This window comes from Haemaphysalis longicornis, unplaced genomic scaffold (genome assembly GCF_048455015.1).
Source record: "Haemaphysalis longicornis isolate Haplotype H1 unplaced genomic scaffold, Haemaphysalis longicornis Haplotype H1 scaffold_9, whole genome shotgun sequence".
NCBI lineage: Eukaryota > Metazoa > Arthropoda > Arachnida > Ixodida > Ixodidae > Haemaphysalis > Haemaphysalis longicornis.
The window spans coordinates 13,857,418-13,878,682 of record NW_027526460.1 but is presented as its reverse complement, the minus strand read 5'-3'; the positions used below and the strand labels follow the sequence as shown (position 1 = coordinate 13,878,682).

The 21,265-nt window shown below is 51.1% G+C and overlaps 1 protein-coding gene across 1 annotated transcript in view; it reads right to left on the bottom strand.

The window, feature by feature from the left end:
* LOC144153794 (uncharacterized) overlaps positions 1 to 21,265 on the bottom strand; it is a 161,940-nt gene that overhangs the window by 2,369 nt on the left and 138,306 nt on the right. Inside the window, exons 3-4 of the mRNA XM_077685524.1 lie at positions 2,967 to 3,385; positions 1,940 to 2,415 (exon numbers count right to left, since the gene is read on the bottom strand). Of these exons, the coding sequence (XP_077541650.1) occupies positions 1,940 to 2,415; positions 2,967 to 3,385 (895 nt within the window). The remainder of the gene's footprint in view (positions 1 to 1,939; positions 2,416 to 2,966; positions 3,386 to 21,265) is intronic.

Sequence of the window (21,265 nt, the reverse complement as noted above, 5' to 3'; positions counted from 1 at the left end):
GATCGTCTAGACACGAACAATTCTAGTTGGGCAATTCTCACAATTTCGAAAAACTCAGCCACTGGCATAAATAGAGTTGTTGTAGAATAAGTACCCACGCCTCCATCCCACATAGCCGGTGCTGGAAGACAGGCCAGCGTGTATCGGCGACGTTCAAACACTGGGACGGCCCATAACGCAATTTTGTGAGATATGTGCGCCGCGAGAGAGCGCACCCCCGCAACGCCTGTGTTGACAAGCGCGGGAGAAGTGTTTTTGCACGGCGTGCCCGCCCGAAAGTTAGTTACACGGCTGTGTTCGTATACACACGCACACCGACACCCACGCACGCCGGCGGACGCCCCGCCGGGTGGCTTATGACAAGTGGTAAGTGGTACACGCAGTGGGCGCGCTCGGACGACGTATCCCATGCCCAGCCGGATAGTTGAAATTCAATGCCTCCACCCGCCCAGTGCCGGCCCACCAGAAGCGACGAAGCGGCGTGCCGAGCTCCTGACAGCGGGTTAACTACGACGGACTGCGCTTACAAGCGTACGTATGCAAATGCTTGCTCCCGCTTTCCTGAGCGTATTTGTCCTGCTCGTTTGCGAAGAATCAACGAGTTTTATGAGCGGTGACTCTGGCATCGTACTAGCGAGATACTTTAACGCGAAATTTTCTTACGCTGACTTCTAAGATACTTCGCGGTTGTCCTACCCTCGCGAATGATGAAAGGGGGAAATGTGAGAGTGCAAGAGGGAGGGAGCCAAAGTGGGACGAGGCAGTGGGGTTGGATTGGCTTGGATTAGATTGGTCAAACTGCCCAACCAATCCAACAGAACCTTCAACACGTAGTTTGGCGTTAATTAAATGTACGGCCAATTTCTTGCTGAGCAACTGTACCGCAGGAGAGAGCGTTCAGCCGTAAAGCTAAGCCAAATGTGTAAAACCACAAGTGAAACAGCGTTGCGACTGATATTACACGTATGCAATCCGCTTGCCCAGCAATCAATTTGACGTTAATTCTGTTGTTCTTGGTCTGTGTTTTGCGATATTTTTAGATTGGTAAGACCACGTTTTTGTCTCGATTGTTTCGCTTTTTAGTGAGCCGAGTCATTTGATGTCCGGAACTTTGAGAGTACCTTGTGGCCATGCTGAGGGCGCGAAATGAGTGGGTCCATGGTGCATATGGCACACAGCAACTGCTTCCAAATAACCTGGCTTCTCACCGCGTACACACCAACGAACGCGCGAACCGCGCTTGTTGTAGTGAAAGTCTGCAGGACGACAACGCTGCAACCATGTACGATTTCTCGAAAGGGTTTCATGTAGTTGTTCTTTCTTTTCGCTGTTCAGGGGATAACCTGCATGAAAATTCCAGGGACTCTTCTTTTCTGAACGAGAGCCCATACCTCTCTTGCCCTTTCCATGCACCGCGTTTTCGTTGCGTCAAACTGTACTCCAATAAATATGAGCGCCATGTTTTACGAGCATCCGGCTTTTACACACTGAGCATGCGCACAGACATAGCGTTATCTTTGGGCACACACCATGCGCCCTCGTTGCATGCGGGATCCTTATAATATTCCTACTCTTGAGGCGGTAACAATCAAGTCGCAGTGGCTAGGTGTGTATACGCCACCAGGGCACAAAGTCACGGGTTCAGTTACGAGCTGCAACGGCTGTTTTTCTAACGGTAACTAAATACGGTGCGTGCTGAAATCCGGCGCTCGTTAACTGTCCTAAGATATACTTAAAGATCTCCAGTCTATTACTACGGCGTGCCTCATTGTCCGGCTTCAGCGCGCAAGAAAACATTTTGTAAAGCGGTAACAAGCGGGAGCTGCAGCTGGGTAAAAGCGAACGTGGTGCGTTAGCACATTCTACAGAAAAGTGTGCACCTTAATTCAGTTAATGTGACACGCTGTCAGGATGGCTAAGCCTGGCTTGGGAGACCCACCTGTGGTCCCTGAGGTGGTCCTGTCGGCGGAAGGCCTTGTGGCAGATGTCGCACGTGTAGGGTCGCTCGTCCGTGTGCGTGCGCTCGTGGATGAGCAGGTTGTAGGACTTGGTGAAGCGGCGCTGGCAGAACTTGCAGATGAACTCCTTCTTGGGCCGCGAAGAGCCTCCGCGGCCGCGCACGGGCTTGCGCTCGAAGAGCTCTCCCCCGGGCAGCGGGCCCACGGCGCCCTGGAGGGAGTAGTAGGATGGCAGCAGCGGAAAGGCCGGGGGCCTCCCCAGCAGGCCGCGCTGCGTGCTCGCCGAGGGATGCTGCTGCGCGGGCACCGGGCCGGGCTGGTGGGGCCGCGGCACGCGCTCGGGCCCGTCCGGAGAACGAGCGTCCGCTTCGCCGTCTCTCGAAGTGGCGGACTCGGCCAGGCGCGAGAAGTCGAACTTGCCCCGCGGCCTCGAGTGACTCGACGAGGATGACGTGCGCTGCGAAAGAGAGAAGCGCGTCAATGAATCGCTGGGAAAGCGGCGAACGAATCACCCGGAATGCTTCGTTTTTATGCTGGCTGCTGCTGTTATGCATCGAATTTCGAAGGTAATGGGAAAGGCGCGGCATGACAGCAGCTCCAAGCGGGCTGTATACAGATTGCCGCAAATGGTCTCTTACAATACTGATCTTGTTGTGTTTAGTACAGCATCCAGTATCACACATCACACTTCGTCACTAAAATAAACTTACAGCCCGGGTGCGATTTGAAGCATGTATATAGTCAAGCCCGGGTGTATCGAAATGAAGGGGGATCGAAGGATAATAGTACAGCGAAATGCCGCCACGGAACACAAAAAATTTACAGGAGGTGTTCAAACTTCTCGATGAGCAATTATTTGAAATACCCAAGTACTACAAGTGGGTCTAACTTTGCTTCGTTTACTTACAGTTCACAGGTACCCATATTGGAGGTTCTAAGTTGTTAGGCATCTCAAACACGATCTCATGGAGACGGGAGGTTTAGAGTGCAGGACTGCCGTGCTCGTACCGTGCTCGAGGCCGAAGAAGTGCTTCCTCGAGGCGTGGGCGCGGCGGGGGAGAGCTGTGCGGAGACGGCCTCCTTGTGGGCCGCGGCGCTGGCCCCGGCCAGGAAGAGCAGCGGGTAGGGCGCGAAGGGCGCCATGGCGAAGGGCCCCGGCAGCAGCGGCAGGGGGCCCCCCGGGAACGGGCCGCAGAAGGCCCCGGCCGCGTGGGCGGCGGCGGCCGCGGCGGCGGCTGCGGTTGCGGCGGGCGCCATGGCAGAGCAGGGGGCGGCCTTGCGGAAGGCGAGCAGGGCAGCCGCGCTGGGAGAAGAGGTCGGGGCGGCTCGGGTCTTGGACGGCAGGCTCAGGTCGGCCGGCAGGCACTGCGGCTGCGCTTGTAGGGGACCACCGCTGCTGCTGTTGTTGGACGACGAGTGCGCTATGTCTGCACCGGACACGAGAAAGAAAGGAGGGACGGTGCTCACAAGGGGTGCAACGGAACTGGCACGGGTTGTTTGCAGCCATAAGAAGCCGGAAGAGTGGCTTCGACATGACCCAAGAAGCAGTGGTGTTCAGCAGAAGTGTGGCCCGCACTTAAATTGAGAAAAAAGGCACTCTGATAATTAGTGCGCGTATATCCGGGAGCCGACGAAGTACCATGGCCAGCGCTGACACTCAGCTAAACGAAACTATGGTGGGTGCAAACAAATTTAAAGCAAAACACAAGTATATAAGCGAAAATTACAGGGCTCTTTTAACAAAAGATGCACGTAGAATAGGCCCTCAATAAAAAAAAAACGAAAGTAAAAAAAAATGGCGTCGGAGAGAGGTGAGATAAAAGCAGCACAAACGTACACAAAAAGTTCTGCCTCGCGCTGTCACGAGCGGCACCAAACATACGAAAAACAAAACATAAATTAATGCGTTCGACCGGATCCAAACCGCACAATCAGATGAACTCCAACAATTTCTGTTTAGTTGAGCGAAAAATAGACCCGCCGCGGTGGCTCAGTGGCTAAGGCGTTGCGCTGCTGAGCACAAGGTCGCGGGTTCTATTCCCTGCCGCGGCGGCTGCTTTTCTGATGGAGGCGAAAAGCAAAAACGCCCGTGTGTTCGAGATTTCGGCGCACGTTGAAGGTCCCCAGGTGGTCAAAATTAATCCGGAGCCCTCCACTACGGCGTGCCTCATAGCTTGCGTTGCGTCGGCGCGTTAAACCCTAAAATCAATCAATCAATCAATCAATCAATCAATCAATCAATCAATCAATCAATCAATCAATCAATCAATCAATCATTCAATCGATTAACCAATCAATAAATCAATGAATGAATGAATCAATCAATCAATAAATGAATGAATGAATGAATCAATCAATCACTCAATCAATCAATCAGCGAAAAATATGAAAATAGGAACTGACGATCGCGGCTGCTACCGCAACAGCGGCGCCGCTGACGTGTCCCAGGGTACGTGGACCAGGCTACATTACGCATGTCGCCACTGCTATTGACTTCGCACGTGTCGTGTGGAGAACACATTTACTAAGTATTTTCTTGTGCCGCGTTAAGGTACGTGCACACTAGAGTCGAACTTGCCGTGCCGCTTTGTCGACGGCTGCCAGCGGCGCCGCGCCGCGCTGCGGGTGAAGGCTGCGGCGCTACGCCGCTGGCGGCCGTCGGCAGAGCGGCACGGCAAGTTCGACGCTAGTGAGCACGTAGCTTTAAGCTGGGGGCTTGCAGCGCTGGAGGAGAGAACAGCCTGAAAAAAAAAAAAAAATGCGGCGAAAACGATTCAGATATATAACTTCTGCGCACTATACGCAATTCCCCAATAGGAAGTTTCGGCCCTGTTTTAAAAAGAAATTAGGTGTGAACAGGGACTGGCGTTTACATTCATGTTACATTTGCCGGTCGTCTAACTACCATATTATAAAAAAATGCTCAAAGGAGCTCCGGCAATCATATTACACAAGTCATGATTTGTGACGTCATGAACCACTTTGCTGAAAATTGTACGTGGTGGCGATGACAGTTCTCACGTTGTCATTCCTGCATTATCAAATAACTGCTGGTGCCAACAGTGGTACGTTTGCATACTCTGCCACGTAAACTACGAATATAGGCCGCCTTATTTACTACTTTGGTCTTGTTTTAAGTGCAGTGTGAAACTGTGAGAAGGAACGAGGAGATGCTTCCAGGACGAAGGTTATTAGCCAGACTTGTCTTGTATTTATTCTCTCGCTTGTAAAGCTTGTTTCACCGCTGCTAGCTGTGTACTGTTAAGAAGAGGTCATTGCTGTTTTAGGGGTCACAGGGCCGGTTCACTAGCAGATTCTGCTGGCGAGACGTTTGAAGGCGCGATTTTTAGCAGCAGAGCTGTTTAAGCTCTTAGTTCCGCCGCCGAGGGTTACCGGGAAAAAATACAAAAAAATACCGAGCGCACGTGAGCGTGCGCCTCGTGAGGAGCACCAGGCTTCGGCCAGCTCGACCTTCGAGAACACTCAGACAAGAGTTCGTGGCGTGATCTCTCGCGCGCTCTTCTACTCGCGAGTTCACGTGCGTTCACGCACGAAGTGGGGGGCACCAATGCCGAGTTCGCGCTGCAGACGCCGAGTTCGCGAAGCCGGTTGCCGCGGCTTCTAGCGCGTGCGAACGCGGTCTACTTTGGGAGAGACGTGAAAGGTTGCGGATAATCGAACCGGTCTTGCCAGTCGTACAGATCTTTCAGCGGCAAGTTCAGAAATCCATGTGAAGTGCAAGAGCCCGGAGAGGGGGCTGCCAGCTCTGCGGTTCCTCCAGCCTTGCACTACTATAAGCTGCGCGAATTTTGTACAGCAAGGATGCATATTTCTCTGTTTCCCCATGTAGAGTCCGTGAACTAATTCGCGTGTACAAACTTTTAACCTTACGGCCAAGCCAACATTCCGATTAATGCAGTGTAGCTCTTAATTAGTAGTAGGTTTCTAAAAAATTACGCCCACCTCCCCTCGCGGGAACCGTAGTGTGATGCAACGCATCTCATGGGGGGTTCCATTGGCGTTTTCCATCGTATTGATTACGCTTATAGCACGGATTCTCACGCGAAGGGGAGGTGGGCGGACGGCCGTCGACTGAGACCGCCGGAGCGCGGCATGCCGCTTTATATTCACAGCGCCCGAAGGAGAGAAGAGCACGGAGAGAGAGAGTACTGCACATGCGTAGCGCGCGCAGCGCCGCCCACCGGCGCCTAGCAACGGAGTGAGAGCGCGCTGCGCCAACCCGCAGATCTTTGGAAGAGAGTGTTCGCTATCGGAGAGAGGAGAGGAGGAGAGGCGCAGCTGTGCGGACAACGCCGGACAGACGCAGGAAGGCCAGAGGGGCGAGCATGAGATGCGTTGCATCTAAAATTGTACTGAAGTCGGCCGCCAGGACGACCGGACTGCTGTAATGAAGTATATGGGCCATGTTATGTTTTCCTTATGTGCAACTGTTTGTAAACAAATTTTATCATCACTCTGGCAGTAGCGGTCCCAGAGATTGGTTTTGGAGGGGGCGAATTTTTTTTTTTTTTTTTTTTTGGGGGGGGGGGGGAGGATGGAATAAAGCACCGCTCCCCTTCTTGCACCAGTTTTGTGGAGGAGGTGATAACCATGTCGGTGTGCGCGCGTATGCGGAGTAACCCGCTTGCGCACAATCATTTAGCGGCACAGTGGTTTTTGGCCCCCCTTAGGCTGTACAACGGCTGGCTCGAGCCCGCATTTCTGACTGTCGCAACACGTTTGCGACCTCGCACAAGTGGGATGCCTAAGAAAAAAACAAAGAGTAAAAAGCTGAGCACCTCTTTGGGGGGGGGGGGGGTCCCTCCCTGGGACCGCCACTGCACTCTGGTCAGGACGAGCTCTACTAGTGGCTTCCATATCATTGCGGGGTTCTTGGAAATTGTTATGTTGGCTGCGTTGCCTATGGGAAAACAGACTGTGCGCAACTTTCGATTCCTGGATTGTGCGCGTCAAAGAACGTTCGCGCTGTCGACCCGCGCCCGCACGCAAAGCCTTCCAATCTGGGATAAAATTTCGAACGTGCGCGTTCATGTGCCTGATCCATATGTTCAGCCGCCAACATTATGCCTGGTCTGTCACGTTTCAAGACAGGCGTCATATTTCACCTCTAGGAGGTAATGACATTCACAAACATGTGCATGTTGTTATTTTTTACTTCGCATGATGGACTATACGGCTTGCGAAGTATGATCTGTTTATGGAATAATAACGCTTGCTTTGCCCCTGCCCAGGCTTCCATTTCCGGGGGCATTAACTGTTTTCTGTTCTGGGAACGTTGTAAAAATCGGTCGTGCATACATAAGAGACACCAAGGACGCAGAAAAGACACAAGGACGCTGGTCACGTATCTCATTACCCCGTCGGGCAGCCAAACACTCCTAAGTTTAGAGAAGTCGGTCTAGCGTACGATCTCGTCTCTCCTCTCTGCAGTATTTGCCGTTTCATTTTTTCACCCAAACAGCCGTATATACGAAGGGTGTTGTCAGAGTCCTTCAATACTTTATTGAAGGACTCTGGTATTGTTTTCGTGAGCGTGCCCGTTCAGCAGCGCGACTGCTAGCAGCGCGCCCGCTAGCAGCGCGCCCGCTTGCCGGCGGTCCGGGGCGTCAGCATGTCGGGAGCTGGTAACGGTTTTCTGGGTTCACCTCGGGTCTTCCCCAGCAGAGTATCCGGGAGGGTCTCTGAGTTCGCCAGGGGTGGCGCGACAGTCCAAGTTCATACACAGGAACCAGTATGGCCGTAAAGCGTTACTTTCCGCACTGCAGGTAGTGTCGTGTTTGTAATGTAAAACACTGAATCTTCACGTTTCCAGTTCTCGAGGGCGTACAGTATCTCTCCTCTACGTAAATCCCAACCAAAATCCATTTTTCCCAACTAGGCTTTCCTCTCTCTCTCTCTCTCTCTCTCTCTCTCTCTCTCTCTCTCTCTCTCTCTCTCTCTCTCTCTCTCTCTCTCTCTCTCTCTCTCTCTCTCTCTCTCTCTCTCTCTCTCTCTCTCTCTCCACGCGAGCAGAAGGCTGAAGTATACCATTCTGGTGGTCATCACCAAATGCTGCACCGGTAACTAGTACATTCTTTCTCCAACGGTTGCCTTCCAAACAGTAATCAGTGTCAACAAGACCTGGCGGCAAAATCTTGCCTCAAACGAAGCGAGCACCAACAGGCTAACAAACGCAGCTGTGCGGAAGTTAAAAAGGGCCCATCTCCCCGCGAGGGGGACTCGAGTAAATGCGTCGCATAGGGGGTGGGTGTATTGCGTTAACGTTTAGTGTTTGGGGAGTTGGTGGTAGTGAATGCGTTGTATCGCAGCTTCTTGACGTAGTTTGAATGAGTCAAGGATATAAGGCGCGTTCGTAGCCTCCCATTCTGTGTCGGTTTTGTGGCGCAGTGGGAAGAGCACCATGTACCTCGCGTTCCGCCCACAGGTAGTGAATGCGTTGTATCAGCAGCATCTTGACGTAGTTTGAATGAGTCGAAGATATAAGGCGCGTTCGTAGCCTTCCATTCTGTGTCGGCTTTGTGGCGCAGTGGGTAGAGCACCATGTACCTTGCGTTCCGCCCGCAGGGTCGTGGGATCGAAATCAGGCGCCGGTAAGTATTATTTTTTTATATAGTGTAGGGGGAGGGGTGCGGACCTGTTGTTGAGAGCGAGGAGGGTAGCGTGATGCTGGAGAGGAGGAGTGGGAGAGAGGGCGCACCTGGAACGGCTGTTGCGGACGCCGAGGCACGCCGACAACGCCGGGTGACATCGTGAGTTAAAGAAATGCTCTGCATTTAAAAGAGAACCATTCGTGTCGTGTAAGTGCAAATTGCCCTCCTAATTTCCCCCAGCGCGTCTCTTTAACGGCGGCCTGTGACGCGCCGCCGAGCCGTCCGCAAAGACAAGCGCGAGTGACGATCTGGGCGGCCCGACGCGTGCCCGACATTTAAGGGGGGGGGGGGGGATTCCTGGGTGACGCTCGAGTCACCCGTCGGACACGCACGCGCGTCCTCGTTAGAGCGGCGCTCATCTGGCAGGTGGAGGCAGTCGGTCACGATTCCTCTGGCGCAGCGAAACGCAGGGGCCCCGGCGCGGCCTTAGCGCGGCGACAAGCGCGGCGGCGCGGCAGCTGCGCATCGTCATCCCGCGCGCTTTGGCTGCGTCCCTGACGGGGACACGCGGCGGCGACGCTGCACAAGTGTCGTTCCCGTGCAAGCTGCAGCAGTAACTGGCTTGTTTGCAAGCCATTTTGCAAGCACCTTTTACAGCCCCGGATTACGCCTCGCGCCCTCGCAACCACCGCGGCCCTTTTTTTGTTCTGTTTTTTCTCTCTCTTTGTGTTCTTCTCTTTCTGTCTGTTTGTTTCTCCGTCCCTCCCTTTAAGTGGAACGCCGCTGGCATCACTGAAAAGTGCAGAGGCATTCAAAAGCGTCCACACGTGTGGCTGCGCCAAACAGAGTGGCTGCGCAGTCACACGTGTGGACGCTTTTGCGTTGATTTAAGGGAGAATTTGTACAACTGGAACATCACAATGCCAAAACCAGAGGCTCTCACTGGAGTAGCTGTGGCTTGTAAATTAGAAGGAGGAAATTTCGATTCCTATTTCTTGACATAAAGAAGTGTTGAAAGAACGAAGGCCCAGTTTCAATCTGGCGCTTAGATGCGCCGATGTGCTGCTGCCTCCTCACTACGGTTTCCATCCTTCCGCGTTCCCAAGCACGCGCACAGACGCTTGTGGGCGTGCTTGTCAGTGAAACGAAACACAGGCGGCATTAGTCTTGCCAAAGATTTTCTACGCTCAGCCCATTTCACCTTGGTTGCTTCATTATTTGCAGCCCTGCTGCGGCACCACACGGCGCAGGGCATCACCAGTTGGTGGGATACTATAGCCGGCTCAGACCACCGCGTCTCGGGCGCAATCATTCAATCATTACTATGGGCATAGCGACGCTATATAAGCGCTTTAGCAGCTCTCTCTGCTTGTGGTAGCACCAAGGATGGTCCACCGAATATTCTGCACTGAAAGCGGTAAAACTTTCGTGCAACGAAATTCTACACGGGGCAACAGAGGTGTAACCACAATGGATGAACTTGTTTCCAGGTGACATTGGAGGGTGCCATCGGCCTCTTCCTAACGAGTCATTGTGAGTTACGCATGAAAAAACTGTGGTTGAGTCATATGTCATAAAAATCGGTAAAACACGAAAGTGAAATGTTCAGCGAAATCTGCAGCTGAGCATGATTTGCAGGTCGGCGGCTGTCTTGCGGGTGTGCTTGGTGAGCGACGTCCTGCTAGCGGGTCGCTTCGGCAAAGGTGTACTGGCGTCATTTGCGTGACGGATATGACGTCAGTGAAATCTTGGTGTATACCGGCATAAAACACTTTCATGTTAAAATATAAAACCCGAAAACGAACAACCCTAACTATAACGTACTCTTTAGTACTAAAGGTTGCTTACCCGCAAGAAGGCCCTATGTGCAGGGATGCACCCTTTACAGGCCGCTTGCTTCGTTGTACTGGCGTCACTTCCGTGACGGATATGACGTCACTCAAATGTTTGTGTACCCCGGAATAACTTTCGTGTTAAAGAGAGAGAGAGAGAGAGAGAGAGAGAGAGAGAGAGAGAGAGAGAGAGAGAGAGAGAGAGAGAGAGAGAGAGAGAGAGAGAGAGAGAGAGAGAGAGAGAGAGAGAGAGAGAGAGAGAGACGCCTCGCGCCACAACCTTTTTTTTCTACTGCAACACTACTATACGTACAGGTGCCGTCAAAAGTAGTTGGAACATGGTCTCGTGAATTTACAGGAATTTCTTCTTCCGGAAACTGCCTGGATGCATTGGTATGCGTTTAAAGGAGTCCTCCCCAATAGAAAAAGCTTCCTGCAAACCGGTAATGGTTGTCATACAGCCAGTAAGACAATAGTTGATTTCACGTAATCGGTCGAACCGCATCCGCTCACTGACTCGCCAGAGTCGCTGTTAATTATTGATAGTGACGCTGATAGTGACGCTCTAGCCAGTGAGCGGAAGCGGTTTGGCCGGTTGGGTAAAAATCAAGACAGACTGCTCCCATTTAGTACAGCAATACTCGCTGGTGCCGTTTCGCGATGGCAAGTGATCACTCTGTTTTGATTTTACCCAACCGGACAAACCGCTTCCGCTTACTGACTAGCGAGCGTCACTACCAATAATTAACAGTGACTTGACTAGCCCGTGAGCGGAAGCGGTTTGGCCGGTTGGGTAAAAATCAAGATAGACTGCTCCCATCCAGTACAGCAATCCTCGCTGGTGTCGTTTCGCGACGGCCAGTGATCACTCTGTCTTGATTTTACCCAACCGGACAAACCGCTTCCGCTCAATGACTAGCGATCACTACCAATAATTAACAGTGACTTTGGCTAGTCAGTGAGCGGAAGCGGTTTGTTCTGTTCGGTGAAACCAACCATTACTGCTTCTATGGCGGCCATGATGTGACACTAATTAGACCATTACCGGACGCAAATGCTGCGTGTGGTCTCGTGCGCAATCAGTCCAGCTGAGCGGAAAGCATGAAAAGTGCTGACGCATTCTATCTGACGGCATGCGACATATCATAACCCACTCTCCGGCAGAGCTTCATTGAGTGATACGCGCGTGGCGATCTCCTATAACGAGAAAACGAAGTCACAGACACGCGAACGAGTGATTCCTGTAATAGAAACGCGTTCACTGTTGAGGGAAGTGATTTAAGCCTCTCTCTGGCAAGCTCTGCAGTTATGTACGCTCGTTTGTCACGTGCATTACTCCCACAGACCTCCGTTAAATTTACAACAAGTTCAGCCCCGGAAAAAAAAAAAAGAAAACCGCCAGCGTAATACGTTTTCGCTAGAAGCCAGCGCAAACAATGTGGGCGCATTGGTTGCGTGCGCCGCCGTCAGTATTACGTGCGGGAGTATTTTTACGAACGCGGAAATATCTTTCCGCCGGAGCACAAGCTGCCCGCCCAACTGTCTTGCAGCGTCGACGGGGAGCTTGTTCGGAAGAGAGAAATATCGACGGTCCGCCCAAAACGTAACAACGCCCATCTTCCCCGCAGCACGCGCGCGCATCGCGGCCTGCCTCGTACGTTCTGCTCGACGAGCCAGGCAGGGCAAACACATCAAAAACGTCGCGCATAAACCCCGCAGTGTAGTACACAGCGCGCGCGGGGAGTCGCGGGTAAAGGGCTCGGGGTCCCTCGACGTTGGTGGCGGTCAGATCCCCCCGTTGACTGGAGTAAATAAAACAGCAGGAGGAAGAAGCGGCCGTTGTGTCCGGCGGTCATCGTCGTCTTCTCCACTCGGGCGCAGTCTCAAGCGCGGTGCAGGTGCTTCGAGCGCAGCAGAGCCACCGGGCATCTTCTCGCGCGCTGGCCTTCCCCCGGTGCGCCCCTGGCCCTTGTTCTCCCGCGGTTTTTAAAGCGTAAATCAGTGGGCCTGCGCGATGGCGAAGTGAGGGGGGGGGGGGGGGGGTTGCCGCTGTTTGCAGAAGGGCTTTTGCAAGGTCTTGGCTGCCCTCGTGCTCGGAGCCCGCCGCTGCCTCTTCGGATTCAAGGAAAACGACGGGACACACCTGTTGTTCAGCCACGCCGACATGTACTCCCTGTTGTTCTCTATATGAAAACGATGATAATTTAGGCCCTGTTCTTATTAGTTCTGTATTTGTTGATTGACTCATTTTCCAACTCGTGATCTCAACCACCAGACACGTATTGACTTATTTTTTTGCTGGTCGAAGCGCTTGAGTGGCGATTTTCCGTTTTCAGGGCCGGCAGCTGAGCCAGAGAGCGGGGTGCTTGGGGGGGAGGGGGTGCGGTGTGGTTGACACAAATTGGAAAATCCTTATCATTGTACTCTGTGTTCGCTATATGCTTAGCGCCTTGCTCCTTCAAGATTCCTTATGAAAAGCATTACCCCCCAATCGGAAGCCTACGAAGCTGGCTCCTCCAATGGAAATAAGTTAATTTTAACCTCGTTATAACGAACACTGCTCTAGCCAATTATCGGCTATAGGGAACTAAAAAGGAACTTTGGTTGGTAACGCTTCATTTCAATTACACTTATTCTTTTATAACGGAAGTGAAACTGTGATAGCGGCGCGCACAATATAAGGGTTTCCTCGTTTATGTTAGGTTCGAAGATTAAAATAATGTGTTTTTGTGCAAACGATTTTTGCAGGAGCCAAATTACTGACTAGTTTGAACCGATTTTTAGCTATGTGGTTACAACGAATATCGGATATAACGAACTAAATTACTCTCCTGGTACTGCTTCATTCTAACGAGGTTCTACTTATCCTGTGCCGCATGGTGAATCGGAGCGGGCAGCTACCTTCAAATGTTCCCAGCTCAGAACGTTTTGCATAAGTGGACACCAATCCCGTCTGTACAGCCTCCGGTTCTTCGGAAGTGGAAAATCTTTATTCACGAATGTTTACACTGTCATGGTTAATAACCCGCTTAATTGTGCTGTCACGAACGCTGAAGATCACAGCGGAGGAGAGCGAAGCTTGATGGTTAAGCTATCCATGCTATGGGACACAAGCATCCAGACAATCCGTTCCACATTGCTCTCTGCAACAAGTTTTCACTCACAAACCACATCCCGTAGGGGCCCACACGTGACCACGATGCATCCATCTATGTATGTATGTGTATGTATGTATGTATGTATGTATGTATGTATGTATGTATGTATGTATGTATGTATGTATGTATGTATGTATGTATGTATGTATGTATGTATGTATGTATGTATGTATGTATGTATGTATGTATGTATGTATGTATGTATGTATGTATGTATGTATGTATGTATGTATGTATGTATGTATGTATGTATGTATGTATGTATGTATGTATGTATGTATGTATGTATGTATGTATGTATGTATGTATGTATGTATGTATGTATGTATGTATGTATGTATGTATGTATGTATGTATGTATGTATGTATGTATGTATGTATGTATGTATGTATGTATGTATGTATGTATGTATGTATGTATGTATGTATGTATGTATCTATTTATTGTTCATTAGAAAAGGAAGATCCAACGACAGGCGTAAATTGTCTCGCCTAGGTGGCGGACACCTGCTGGTGTAGGGGGGGTTAGGGAGGAAAGAATGCATATGAATAGGAGGATAGGGGAGAAGGTTGACATTACAATGTATATAACACACACAAGGGTAAATATAAAACACAAAACAGACAAAAAGAAAAAGAAAAAAAAGGAGTTACACATTGAGGAAATTGGCATTACAGAGAAACACTACTCGCTGGAGCATATGTGCACGTGCTTTTTATATTCTGTTTAAAGCGCACTCGGACACGGAGATCGGTACCGCGCACCTGCCCCAAACGTGTTATGCGGCGGCTGGACGAAAGACATGAATTGTGTTAAGTGAAGCGACGATTTCAATTGACAGCCATGATAGCACGACTGAACACCGGTGTTATGCCACATTCAGTATGTCGTCGTCTTCAGTCGGGCTTCCATGCATGCTGGAGTGCGACCCTGCCCACTTCTTCTTTGTATTGTAACATATTTGCTCCTTGTACTGCCGCGTGTGTGCTCAAATGGAAGTAAATAAAAACTAGGCAGTGCCCAAACTAAAATAGCGAAATAAGCTCAAATTAAAATCAAATTAAGATAGGGCACTGGATTTCGCATTCCTGGGGCTTCTCGGTTTGCTCCAAACTAGAATGCTCCAAGTACGCTGGTGGTATCCCCTATTCGCACTTTAAAAATATATATAGCGTACATCAAAAGGTAGAAACAATCCTAAAAATCATTTGTTCATAGCCTCATCCATTACAAAGTCTTTGAGTTGCTCTCTGCCGCTCACTGATTGCCTTTGAGGCTAACTGCAGGCTGACCTGCATGATGACTTCGACGTCTTGCACGCGTGTCTAGCAGCGTACGTCTCTGCGAATTTTGCCGACTTGTGTCAAGCCCGTCCTCTCAATTCCTGGGAACACGGAGCTAATTCAGGGAGAGAACTTTCACCACTATCGTCGCCTGACTGCGCGGGGCATCAGCATATAGCGTCTGGGCGCACTCCCCGAGTGCCGTTAAACCTGCCGGCGTGCCCGAGCAGAGCAGCGCTCGTGCACGCATGCCCGAAAACAAGCGGGGAGCCAAGGCCAGCGGCTGCCGCCACAGACTGCGTGGAAGCCGGCGGCCCACGTCGCGGCACTCGACCTCTCACCAAGGCGGCGGCTGTCAGCGGTGTCATCGCGGGGGCAACAGCGATGACGACGCTTGCCCGTTCGTCGGCTTCTTTCGGTCGCCCAGCGCCCCCGCACCACCGGCGGCCGTGGCAAATTCACTGAACAAACTCTCAACACGTCCACCAGCTGATGCCTGCCACCCCCCCCCCCCCCCCCCCCCCTCTTTTTGTGTGCCTGAACCAGCGCCGAGCCGGGACCGGGGCTGCCGAAGGCAAATTCACGCCTGCGAGCGTGTCGAGTCGACGAGCGGATTAGAAAGCGAAAGCGGCGCTGGCCCACCGATGAAAGCAAACCCAGATGGCCCGTGCCTGCAGCGCCACGCGTGCATCGCGTTGTGTGCGTCGTCCCCTGCGAGGCTCACCCGCGGGATGCCCAGATTAGACCGGGCATCGCGGTGTTTGTCGGCCGCCGCCTTCGTCGAGCGCCGGAACGTTTGTGCGTGCGTGTGTTGCGAAGAGCGCCTTCTCTGCAAGTCCTTTACACGCGGTCGTGACGTCGTCGCCTCCGCTTCTGGACAACCCCGCACGTGAGCAGGACCGGAGCTAATCCGCACTCGAGTTCATCAGACCCTAACAAAAGAACAGTGAGCCTTCTGGAACGCGACCTCTTGCGTGGAGAACTTCTGCAGCCGCCGATGCTGTTTGGGCGCTTTGGCTGCCGACTTTTCCTCCGTGCGGTTGGTTGCTTGGGCCCCCGTGCCCCGGGACTGATTTGGTGGTCGCGTGAGAGGGAGAGTGAATGGGAAAGGGGGTAAGCAGTGGTGGTCATTCCAAGTTCAGCTAGAGTCGAGGAATGTCTCCGTTTCGAGTCGCACTTGCGTCGGATGGTCTAGATTTGGTGCGTTCAAAGAGTGGGTCCTCACACGATCCCTGGGTCACGTCGAATGGAATAGCGAGCTTAGATTGGCGAAAAGCAAAAACGCCAGTGTGTACGAGATTTAGGCGCACGTTAAAGATCCCCAGGGGGTCAGAATTAATCCGGAGCCCTCTACTACGGCGCGCCTCATCGCCTGCGTTGCGTCGGCGTGTTAAACCCTACAATCAATCAAATCAATCAAGCGAGCTTAGATTGCACACCGCGTGTTTGATCGTTTTTTTTATACTGTTAGATATTTGTCTCCGTAGAATTGACCAGCGTTAATCGCACTCGTGCTCTAATATACATCCTGAGCCTTGTTTCCTCATTTTTGGCCGTATATCATGACAGTCATGACTCACAGCCAAGCGTCAGGAACGCACAGTAACCAAACAAAAAATATCTTTTGCGGAACGTCATTCTTCCACATTTTTGTTGCAATCGTCAGAGCACCAGATTACCCATCTCGGTGTATCAGTGGCTAAGGCGTTGTGCAGCGGAGTCCAAGGACGCAGGTTCGATTCCGGCCGTGGTGGCTGCTTTTCAGATGGATGCGGAAAGCGAAAACACCCGCGTGTCGACATTTCGGCGCAAGTTAAAAATCCCCAGGTGGTCAAAATTAATCCGGAGCCCTCCACTGCGGCGTGCCTCATTCACAAGTGTGTAGCTTCGTCACCTTAAACCCCACAATCAATCTATCAATCGAAGTACCTTACTAGCGCTGAGCAAATTCACGACGAACGGCTTTTCCGTTGCCACGGAAACCTGCGCAACCATAGCTTCTACACACATCGGTAATACCAGTTTGTGTCGAGCACAGCTTAAGCACCAAAGAAGTGAGCAGCCACCTTGATGAGCAACAACGCCATGGATCATCCAACCACAGCCAACATCGGTCATTTCTGCCGCTGGTTTGCTTCAAAAATCCCGAGCGCTCAGTTCGAGTAGTCGGCGGAATCACGACGCGGCTGCGCAAGCCGTACCATATATGTTTAGTTTGCCATTTCAATTCAATAGAAAACCTTTCCAATTGAAAACATCTTGAAAACATCTTGGCATGTTCCGAACTGCGCTGCGCATGCGCAGATATCCCCAGGTGGTCAAATTTAATCCGGAGCCCCCCACTACGGCGCGCCTCATCGCCTGCGTTGCGTCGGTGCGTTAGACCCTACAATCAATCAAGATATATCATCCTATCGAGTACGCCAAATGAATAAGCGCTAGCGATAGCCCAATGATGAAATGACTGTACTCATTAATTATCATCGTCATCGCATTCATCTGGCGTAGCAAGCCAGGCATCTTAGCTGGGCTGACATCGCCAGTTTTCATTAAAGACTGTTCTCTCTCTCTCTCATTGCGGAGAACTTGAAAAGGTGGGGTCACAAATAGAAGCCGACATATCTCGTTGATCACCGCTATCGAAGCGTCCGTTAGGAACGGCGCCGCGTTACCTCACTCACCGGGGCGGAGCAGCGCATGCGTGGACCTCGGCATGGACACGACAGTGGCGACGGGACTTCGCGGCGCGTGTGATGTCCACGCGCCACGGGCTCGGAACGCGAGGCATTGAGGGAAGAAGAAGCGATAGGTGAAGCGAAACGACCAGCGGTGTACCGGGGGTGGGAAGTGGGGGATGAAGGCGTAAGAAGAACATCACGCGAGGAGGCGCCGACACTGGCCCCCGACACGGGGTCGGCTTCGTCCGCAAAGGAAACCGCCGCCCTGTCTCGCCTGCTGCCTGCGCTGAATGCGAGCACGCGGCCATTGAAAAGGGGCGAACGGCGGCGCTTCTTCTGCTGCTGCTGCTTTTCCCGCTCTTTTTTGGTAGCTGTAGCGCGTTTCACTGGCGGTTGCCGCGGATGGCTGTTTATTTCTTGCCTCTTTCCCTGGACTGTTTCGTATTTCTTTTTTCGGCCCCGACGGCTGCACGTCCCGCGGCAATTATCTGGCAGCCGATGAATGGCCGTCCATGCACCTGCGCGGTAGCAACGAAAAGGAAGAGGCTCCGCAGGCGGCGCATTTTACGATATTTCTCCCGTTCTCATGCCGGCGTCGGCGGCCGAAGCCTCCTTCGGCATGAAAACAGGCTCCAACGCCGAGCGGCTTCCTCGCGTTGTTGCCGCCAAGTCCACAGCTTGCCCTCGCTGTCCTTGTACATTCCAACGTTTCTCAAGACTGGACTCACGGAAGAGGATGGTCACCGGCTCGTTCTGTCATGGATGTGATTCTTGTGACTCATAGTCGTTTCTGAGGTGACGCCCAGCGTGGACTACTGGCAAAAAAAAAAAAAAAAAATTCTCCGGCCTTGCTTGCCCTTTTGTGAAACTTGCAAGGCGGCGGCCGACAGACATGTTTTGCCCCCTTCTGTATGCGGGTTGTTATTACGGGACCCTGTACTTCAGTCTAATGAAACACGCTGCCTGGACTTGTGTACATAAATAGTGCGCACTTCTTATCTAAGACTCGCGGTGGGCTGTGCGGAGCCTGAAGAGAAAAGAAGCGGAGTACCAAAAGGCGGTGACTCTGAGTGTCCTAGCACGGATACGTCACCGGTCGCGCAACCGGCGGCGCGTCGTGTCCGCAGTATTAGCCGACGAAGCAGTGCCCGTTGGCTTAGATGCTGCCGGTTTGTCTTGCAATGGTGCGAAAGCATTAGATGATTCCGTGGGTAGAAAATACGGAGTCTCTGGCACACAGATGACTGACAAAATGGCGGACGGGTCGCAGAGAAGAAAAGCAAAGCAAAATAAAATTTATTTGTTTAGTAACACTGCTAACCCGAATGAAAGGGGTTGTAGCAGAGTGGTTAATGCATAGATACATGTGTACACGTTTGGATGAGAAAACATCAAAACATCAAAGTACTCCAGTGCAAACAATACAGCGGCTTTTGGGGAATTGGGGAAAGTAGGGTCTGGTTGGGAATCGAATCCAGGGCGCCCTATCTGAGTGCGAGATATGCACGCATACCCCACCCCAGCACCGCTCGATGACTCTAGCTAACTAGATGGGGATGCAATGAACGTGTTTGTGGTCCTGGACTTAGGAACGTGTGTTAGTGACATATACTGAGGCCTATGAGTCATTTTAGCATGCTAATTAAAGAAGCAGCAATTAGAGGGACAGTAAAGTATGTTCCGGCTAAATGTTCTCACTGCTCATCGATGCGAGTGGGTATGTGCCGATCTGACGTTAGACATAACGTTATGCCTTGAGCTCTAACGTCGTCAGCTGGCACCCGCATGTTTGCGTACACCAAGTTTGATGTTGCTTGGGACGTCGTAAGGCTCCACGTTACCGCTACATCACGTTAAGACTAGATATATTTCCAACAAAAGGTGGTTGGGAGTTTGGTAACGGGGATAGCATAACGACTCAAACGGAAACGGATAACGATGATACTAAAAGGACGCGTGATTTCAACCCGAGTCGTACCGAGCTTTGCACTCGTTCCACTGCCCCACCTAAGGGCGCAGCAGTCACCAGAGGTCCGGGGCGGGCGCTATGGCGGCGCCCACAATACCGGCATATCCGTTCGGAACTTGGACACTAATGCTTTTGCGTTCATTACACCATAAGAAATTGCTTAGGTGACCTCCAATTTTTCTGCAGCAACAAGTACTTCTTTAATATCATTCTATTCCGTACCCGCCGCGGTGGCTCTGTGGCTAAGGCGTTGCGCTGCTGAGCACGAAGTCGCGGGTTCGATTCCCGGCCGCGGCGGCCGCTTTTCTGATGGAGGCGAAAAGCAAAAACGCCCGTGTGTTCGAGATTTCGGCGCACGTTAAAGATCCCCAGGTGGTCAAAATTAATCCGGAGCCCTCCACTTCGGCGCGCCTCATCGCCTGCGTTGCGTCGGCACGTTAAACACCACAATCAATCAATCAATCAATCAATCAATCAATCAATCAATCAATCAATCAATCAATCAATCAATCAATCAATCAATCAATCAATCAATCAATCAATCAATCAATCAATCAATCAATCTATTCCGTGACTAGCCAGTCTACAGAATGTACCCGTTTAATAGCTATGGTACGCTGAAATAATCAATGCGATTAATTGAACGATTCATAGGACACTCCAGCAACTTTAAAGACTTCTAAATAAGCTAAGAGGCGCAATGCATGAAAAGAGCAACGTACTATACAGAACATTTTCTCTAATTCTTTCTATCTTGAACTCTGGAGACTGCTCGGGGCACGTTGTGGATGAGTAATTTTGTTCATGATACGACTCCTTAATCCTGGCGTGTGTTCGCAAACTTGGAATTTCCCACGGTGACAGGTCTGTTTCTCTTAAAGGTGTTATGCAGACAAAATACAAGTTCGTTTTATTCGAAAAATTTGGTGTTTTGTAGTGCCCCTACCGCTTTTCCGGCAGTAAGTGACCCTTTGTTCACTGAGAAATTAATCAATTTGAGTTAAAATTTTTATTCTGCCGCCAAATCGTGTGTTCCGTGACGTCTGCGATAACTTCACAAGGAAAGGTCTTCATACGAACGTTAGTGCGCTGTTTAGACTGCAGCGGAACGCGGAACACCTTGTCTACCGTCAGTTCTCCTAGATGGCGTTACTATACTGCACAGGACCGCTGTTCACTTTTGCTTTCTTACTGACCGTATTTGCCCCTGGCTTGTTTTTTTTTTTTTTTTTTTTTTACAGTAGGTAGTAATCCTTTCATGAAAAATGGGGTATGCTCGACAAACAGGGTCACGTAAGACAATGTCGCTTACTCCAATCGGCTAGTGTCGTCTCAGTCAACCCCAAAGCGCCGCACTGCTGTGCAGCTACAGCAAGCATAGTGCGCGCAGTATCAACAGCAGTACGCACTGGTACTTCTATGTTTGGTTTTTATGAACCAAGCTTGTGTTTGTTTCTTTATAAAAGCTGTTTGGATGCACAGTAGGCCAGATTCAAAAAAGCTGTTTGGATGCCCACTAAGGTTCGCTGTCGAAAAGGGTGGCGTTGCCTAAGATGTCACAAATTGGCCTTGTGAATTTTGCCGACTATATATGAAATACGGGTCTATAACGAGTCTCTTTTATCGTTTCTTTCTACTGCTAAATATTATTTTTAACAAAGGTTCAAAGATTATAGCAAAAATAATAAAAAAGGTAGCAAAATACAGCTGTACTTTTTTTCTGGTTGACTGCATTAAAATATTTTATCCCTAGCCTCGGAAACAGACAATGAACA